At 49.1% G+C, this 7,552-nt stretch overlaps 1 protein-coding gene across 1 annotated transcript; it reads right to left on the reverse strand.

Annotated features, from left to right (window-relative positions):
* Nucleotides 1–3,884: 3,884 nt before the first annotated feature.
* Nucleotides 3,885–4,364, reverse strand: LOC103251576 (60S ribosomal protein L29-like). The gene has a single exon (XM_008050169.1). The coding sequence runs from the start codon at nt 4,362–4,364 to the stop codon at nt 3,885–3,887; it is 480 nt and encodes a 159-aa protein (XP_008048360.1).
* Nucleotides 4,365–7,552: the final 3,188 nt, after the last annotated feature.

Consider the following 7,552-nt stretch of genomic DNA (forward strand, 5'->3'; position numbering starts at 1 on the left):
CGGACACACCTTCGCGTCCCCCTCGCCCCCCCGGGGCCGGGCAGCGCCATGGCTGCCTTGACCTCTGCGTTGGCGAGTCGGGCGGGATACAGGGATCCCGCCCAGGCCGGAACACCGCGGCTGCTTATTCTCAAGGACCTTCGGATTAATCCAGTTGGCCGAAGAGCTGCCCGCGTTTAAGCCCCGGCCGCGTGGGCTCCGCCGGGCTGCCGCGTGGCCGTCCTTCCTCGAGCATCCCGAATCCACTTGCTCGACCCGCAGCCTGCGTGCGGCTCCCTCCGTGATTGGCACAGACTTGGCGCCCAGGAGGAGCTTGTTAGGCTGCCCGGAAGGATGAAAGCCAGCAGCTGAGCTCAAGGAAGCCCCGCGCCCGGGGTTTGAAATGGAGCGCGGCTGTCTCCTTTCTCCTTTTCGTCTCCGTGTGCCGGTCCCTTGCACCCCCCTCAGGACCTTCCAGCAGCGGGTGACACCGTCGGTAGTGGTGGGGCGGATGGGTGCTGGTCTCCCAGGACTGCCGGGGCCCAGGCAGACTGAGTAGGGAGATAGCTTACCCCATGTTTTGCTCAGGGTATGTGGTTGTGTTTTGGGGATCTGGGGACAGGAGGTATGGTATGGACAGATGGGCCTTTTATATCCAAACAATGTTTTGCCCCCGGGTTTAACAGTCTGAAAACGCTCTACCAGTTTTCCCTAGGTGTTAAAATCAGACGCTTACCTATCTCAAATTTGAAGTGGATGCAAAATGGATAGTGCTTTACCTTGGTGTAGATCCTCTTCACCCCCTTTAAAGATTAATCTGCAGTACTAAGTGGACACACAAAACTCTGGTTTTAAGGACTAAAGACAGCCTGTAAAGAATGAGTGAATTGAAAAGAGTTGTGAAATGTAACCCTTGGAGTTCCATTGCCTTTCCCTCCTGTGGAAAAGAGAGGGCTCCGAGCCTTCCTGCAACCATTGAAGCATGTGGCTTCAGGGCAGACATTCTTCCTGGAAAGCAGATCCCTTTGCACACTGGCCACCCTTTCCTTCAGTCCCTCCCTGTGTCCCAGCTTCCCTTCCAGAGCAGGCATCAGCAGGATGTTTACAAACTTCCAGGTTCCACTGTAAAACTTTTCTTCCTGGAGGCACCGAAAAGCCAGTTTAGGATTCAGACACTATTGTGTAAACCCTGGAGAGTCAAGTTATGGGTTTCTGTGCTTTTCAAATTTAGATCTTGAAGAAATAGAAGGTTAAAATTTTTATTTTATTATTGGTTAACAAATGCTCATCTGGAGTTTGCCATGTAGCAGGCAAAGTTCTAAGGACCCTGCACATTATAATGTATTTAACAGATATGTTTTTGCCACTTGCCAACAACAACAACAACAAAAAGCTTTTTTAAAAAAAAAAAGGAGAGGGTTGAAATAAAGATTCGCCATTAGGAGTCTGGTCAGGAAGCCCAGGACTCTGGGGCTCCCTTTTGGGCATTATGCTGATGCTTCCTGTCTGCCGGGCAGTGGGTGAGGGAATGGTCTGAATGGTCTGTGACTGGGACTAACGGAAGCCATACAAGGTCATCCGAACCTGTGCAGAAAGGGGCAGATTGTCTCAGTAATGTTCTGACAGCAGTTGGGGTGCTGAACGGGGAAAACATAGCCTTTGGCCAGCTAACCCGGGAAAGGTGGAAAGGTGGAGAGTGGAGACCCTTTTTGCGAGTCCTTCTTGGCCGATAGCATACTTGGCACGGTCATCATGGCCCCAGATACCCACCTCCTTCCTAGTACCTAGCGTTCTGCTGTTTTCTTGTTTACTGCTTACAGCTGCTCCTGAGGCTGGGTCTGGGTTCTAATTGCTGAAATGTGGGGGCCGAGGGAGGGACCTTCCAAGAGATGAACGTCCTTTGCCCCATCCCACAGACACTGGTTCAGGTCAAGGCAGCCCTGGGCAATCTGCTGCCACCTCCTCCTTGCCCCTGTCCTCCCCATTCTTACCTGCCTTCCTCATCCCTCTGCACCACCTATTCCTTCAGTGACTCTGAGAGTAATCCTGCCCTCCCGGTCCTAGCCACTCACTCCATTGTGGGAGCCCCCTCCTTGGCTGTTGGGTTTTTGGGGGGAAGTTGACCCCCAACCACCACTACAAGTGCAAATAGCAATATTCATTGATTCATTGATGCATTTGTTTGTCATCTTTCCTTCCTTCTTTCTTTCTCCACCAAGAGAATCAAGGTGTTGTTCTTCTGTACAGAAGTACAGAGGTATCATAGACAACTACGCTATTTTTTTTTTTCAGCTGAAGTCTCACTCTGTGGCCCAGGCTGGAGTGCAGTGGCACGCTCATAGCTACTGTAGCCTCGACCTTGTGGGCTCAGGTGATCCTTCTGCCTCACCTGAGTATCTGGAACTACAGGGGTGCACCACCACACCTGGCTAATTTTTGGATTTATTGTAGAGACAAGGTCTCACCAAGTTGCCCAAGAAGCTACAGGTGCTTGCTACCACGCCCTGCTCAACCAGGCTTTTTTAATTCCCTGCAGACAGGGATCCAGGTTTTGCTGGGCCTGAAACTTAGACAATTTAGAAGCCGTCTTTAAGAAAATGTGATATTACAAACTCAAGTTTAGATTAAAAAGTTATTTATTTAGAATAAGAACAATCACAGCTATGCATTCTAAGATGCTAAGAAGTAACTGCAAATGTCACAAAATACACAAACATAATAGTTGTTTCACTGCTTCTCAAACTTCTGTAATACTTTTTTCACCTTTTTCTTTTTTTGGCTTTATACTGTTTGTATCTTTGAATGACAATGTTTTGTAATATTTTCTATCCAGAGACTAGAAAGGTAAATTCAGACTTTCCTGTCGCATGGCTATTAAAATTTATTCCTGATAATTTAGAAAAGTTTATTTAAGCTTCAAACTAGTTATTGGTAATAATTTACCATATAACTTTTTAGGATTAGCCGGACGTGGTGGTGCGTGCCTGTAGTTCCAGCTCCTTGGAAGGCTGAGGCGGAAGGATCACCTGAGCACAGTAGATCAAGGCTGCAGTGGCCGTGAGTGTGCCACTGCACTCCAGCCTGGGCAACGGAGTGAGACTCCAACTCAAAAAAGTAAAATAATAGCCTGTAGTTCCAGCTACTTGGAAGGCTGAGGCGGAAAGATCGCCGGAGCCCAGCAGGTCGAGGCCGCGGTGGCTGGGAGCGGCCACTGCACTCCAGTTTGGGCGACAGAGTGAGACTCCAACTCGGGAAAAAAAAAAAAAAAAGTAAAATAAAACAAATTTTTAAGATTGCCATCAATTGAGAGCCTTCTATCAGTTTTCTTTTATATATTAGTTGTAAGGAGTGGAAAGGTAGCCGGGCTCAGTGGCTCAGCCTGTAATCCTGCGCTTTGGGAGGCTGAGGTGAGTGAATTGCCTGAGCCCGCGGGTTCGAGACCCACCTGGGCAACTTGGCGAGACCTCATCTCTACAATAAATCAAAAAAATTAGCCGAGAGTGGTAGCACTCGCCTGTAGTTCCAGCTACTTGGAAGGCTGAGGCGGAAGGATCGCCGGAGCCCAGCAGGTCGAGGTTACAGTGGCCACTGCACTCCAGTCTGGGTGACAGAATGAGACTCCAACTCAAAAAAAAGAAAAGAGGTGGAAAAGGTTTTCCACAGACTCACTTCTGGCACCATACAGTTGAAACCTCGTTCCTATCCGTGATCCACACATTTTCAGTGCTGGTTGCTAGGCACACACTCATGTACTCCTCCTTTGGTCTTGCGCATTTTTTGTTTGTTTGTTTGTTTCCTGTCTCAGGTTTATTGTACAAATAGCACAGGAGGACACCGGCCCCACACAGACAGCATCCTGGGGGTCAAATCAGTCCTTCTGTCCACACAGTGGCAGTCAGAGGCCTCTACTCTGGAGCTTTTGTGGGGATCTGGGCACCTTTGGGAGCCTGAGCAGGAGCTGGAACTGAAGCTGGAGTTGCAGGTGAAGCTGCGGCCGGGGACTTAATTTGATCCTTGGCCTTTGGCCGGCAGAGTCTGCGGCCCTTGGCAATACGGGCACGAATATGCTTCCCAAGCTTGGGGTGGGCAATGTATGCAAGTCGAGTAAGCTTGTGGCTAGGACCCTTTGGAATCTTGGGCTTAACCTCCTTGGGCTTTACGAGGGCCTTGATAGCCTCAGCACGTGCACTCATGGCACTAGTGTTGTTGACTTGCATCTTCTTCAGGCTCTTCTTGTTGTGCTTCTTGGCAAAGCACATGTTCCTCAGGAACTTGGGGTCCACCCCCTTAAGAGACTCGCATCTTTGTGATTGGGGTTTCTTGATGCCATTTCTGTGCCATTTTCGGGACTGGTTGTGTGTGGTATGGTTCTTGGACTTGGCCATGTCTGCCTCGTGAGCCGCAGCTCCTGAAGCACCTGGGCAGTCCTGCGCGTTTATGTTGCCATTCCAGGTCAGCTGGCATGGTGGGCAAGGGAGTGCTTCTAGTAGCCATTCCTACATAGGTGGCTAACAGTAACTTGCAGACAGATGTGACCGCCAACCCTGCAGATATGTCCCATCGAGCCCAAAGGAAGTGCATCTCTACTCAGCTTTCCTTTAGCCAAAACTACCCATGTCCTCTCCAGTGCCAGCTGACACAGAGCCTGTGGGAGGGGCAGTCATACTGGAAAGAGAAAGTTAGAGCTCCAGTCAGAACAGCTAACTTTCACAACAGGTGTTCATGTGTGACCTTGTGAACACTTTGCAGACAAGCAGGGCCTTGTCACTTAAACCTCTGTAGCTTCACAGTATAGTCATCTCTGTTTACTTGTAACCAAAACTTAAGACAAAACAGAAAAACAAAAACCCAGTACTCCACCCTCAGTATCACAGGCTTCTCCCTTCTCTGGGTGGCCTTGCACACGCTTGCAGGTTTGTTTCCCAAGTCCCAGCCTTGTGACATGGGCCTTTTGTTCTGACACCCCCTGATGGACCAGCCTCTTGTCCAGGCAGATGCAGCTCCTCAGCTTGGTGTTTTCAAAACACGCGTTGCCCTTTTCTGCCTCTCTTCTGGCTGTGTAGGCTGAAAACCATGTCCTCTTTCCAGAGCCCCTTCCTCCACAGACCCTGTCCAGGCAGCTTTCCCGCTTTTCCCGTGCCTCTTCCTGTCCTGCTGAGTTGGCAGTCTCCGCAGCTTTTATTTATCCCTGGTCTGGGTGGTGTGCCCTCCCACAGTGGGTTCTTTGAATGTGGATACTCTTCTGTCCACCTCTGGGTTCCTAGCACAGAAAGTACACATTGGTAGGCTCTGACCCCACATCACCTACTTGTCCATCTGGCTTGGCCATCCCAGTGTTGTTTTTGATTTGTGATTTTCCTTTTTCCCAATTACTCCCACGGGGAATTTAATAAGTAAAATAATCCTAAAAGGATCATCACAAAGAACAGCAACGCCCTGTCCCACACTCCCCACCCTGTCCAGTCCCCTGAGGTCCCTGTTTTCAGTTTTCTGAGAGCTACACCCATTTTCTAAGTAACAGAAACTTTCTAACTGCACTTTCTCCAGTTGTCCGCTGTATTCATATGTTGTGCCCTGTAGCTACTCTGCCTGTCCATACAGGTTCCCTTGGTGTCCATGCCCACATCAGGATAGCCCCATGAATATAATTCATGGTTGAGCCGGTAGCATATTTTTCTCTTTCCTATGCAACTTGTATTTTTCTTTCTTTCTTTTTTTTTGAGTTGGAGTCTCTCAATCTGTCGCCCAGACTGCAGTGGCCGCTCCCGGCCACCGCAGCCTCGACCTGCTGGACTCAGGCGATCCTTCCACCTCAACCTTCCAAGTAGCTGGAACTACAGGCACGTGCTACCACGCCCGGCTGATTTTTAAATTTTTTTTTATTGTAGAGATGAGGTCTCGCCAAGTTGCCCAGGCGGGTCTCGAACCCGCGGGCTCAGGCAGTTCACTCACCTCAGCCTCCCAAGGCGCGGGATTATAGACTGAGCCACCGAGCCTTACTGTATTTTTCTTAAAAATAAAGTTCTGAGCAGGGCACAGTGGCTCACATCTGTAATCCCAGCACTTTGGAAAGCGGAGGTGAGAGGATTTCCCGAGCTCACGGATTCGAGACCAACCTGGGCAACGTGGAGAGACCTCATCTCTAATCAAAAAAATCAGCTGGGTATGGTGGCACATGCCTGTGTTTCCAGGTACTTGGAAGGCTGAGGCAGAAGGATCACCTGAGCCCAGCAGGTCGAGACTGCAGTGGCCATGAGTGTGTCACTGCACTCCAGCCTGGGCGACAGAGTGAGACTTTGACTCAAAAAATAAATAAAGTTCTGATTTTCATTTACTTAGTTTTCCACATACTTGTTCTCAATCATCCCATCTTCCTAACAGTATTCTGAGTGACCTCCTTGGTGTGATCACTCTTCTAAGCTGCTGCTTCGGAGTGGGGGTTCTCTGCTGCATCAGAAGGCCCACCCCAGGGTTTCACTAGATTTGGAGTGAACACAAGAGTGAGCCTTTCTTACATTCTCAGCTGATACTAATGCTCTGTCTGGAGACATACTTTGAGAACGACTGCTATATAGTATTTTATTATGTGAGTATATCACTGTTTATTCATTCAATTCTTTTTTTTTTTGAGTTGGAGTCTCACTCTGTCACCCAGACTGGAGTGCAGTGGCCGCTCCCGGCCACAGCAGCCTCGACCTGCTGGGCTCCGACGATCCTTCTGCCTCAGCCTTCCACGTAGCTGGAGCTACAGGCACGCGCTACCACGCTCAGCTGATTTTTTGATTTATTGTAGAGATGAGGTCTCGCTGCCCAGGCGGGTCTCGAACCCACGGGCTCAGGCAATCCACTCACCTCAGCCTCCCAAAGGCGCGGGATTACAGGCTGAACCACTGAGCCTGGCTTATTCATTCAATTCTTGAGCAAACGTTGGATGATACCCAGTGTGGAGTTAATGTGAATACTAATATGAGCATTTTTTCAGTTTTTTGTGGATTTTTTGTTTGTTTGTTTAACAATAGGGTCTGGCTCTGTTGCCCAGGTTGGAGTGCAGTGACACCATCAAAGCTTACTGCAGGCTCAAACTCGTGAGCTCAAGTAATTCTCCTATCTCAGCCTCCCAAAAAGCTGGGACTAGAGGTATGCCACCACAGCTGGCTGGGTTTTTTTTGTTTTTTTTTTTGTAGACAGGGATCTCACTATATTGCCCAGGCTGGTCATGAACTTCTGGCCTCAAGCTATCCTCTTGTCTCAGCCTCCAAGGTACTGGGGTTACAGGTATGTGCTATTGCTCCCAGCCTGTTGGGGATATATTCATAATAGGAGTGGAACTGCTGTGTCATTGGGAATGTAAATCCTGCCAAGTTGTTCTCTAAAGAGAATCTACCAATTTATACTCCATCTAGCAGTGTGTGAGGGTTCCCATTGCTCCACATGGTCCACAGCTCTTGAGATGGTCTGCCCTTTACATCTTAGCCATGCTGATGTGCTTGAGGTGGTATTTTGTTGTGGTTGTTTGATATTCTCTGCTTTTAAAATGGTGGTACTAAAGCTGATTATAAATTTACTCATTCGC

This window comes from Carlito syrichta, unplaced genomic scaffold (assembly GCF_000164805.1).
Source record: "Carlito syrichta isolate Samal-C Ts95f unplaced genomic scaffold, Tarsius_syrichta-2.0.1 Scaffold143124, whole genome shotgun sequence".
Classification (NCBI taxonomy): Eukaryota; Metazoa; Chordata; class Mammalia; order Primates; family Tarsiidae; genus Carlito; species Carlito syrichta.

What these genes read in the sequence shown, in the direction of transcription:
- LOC103251576 (XM_008050169.1), bottom strand. Translation starts at nt 4,364, where the DNA reads ATGGCCAAGTCCAAGAACCATACCACACACAACCAGTCCCGAAAATGG.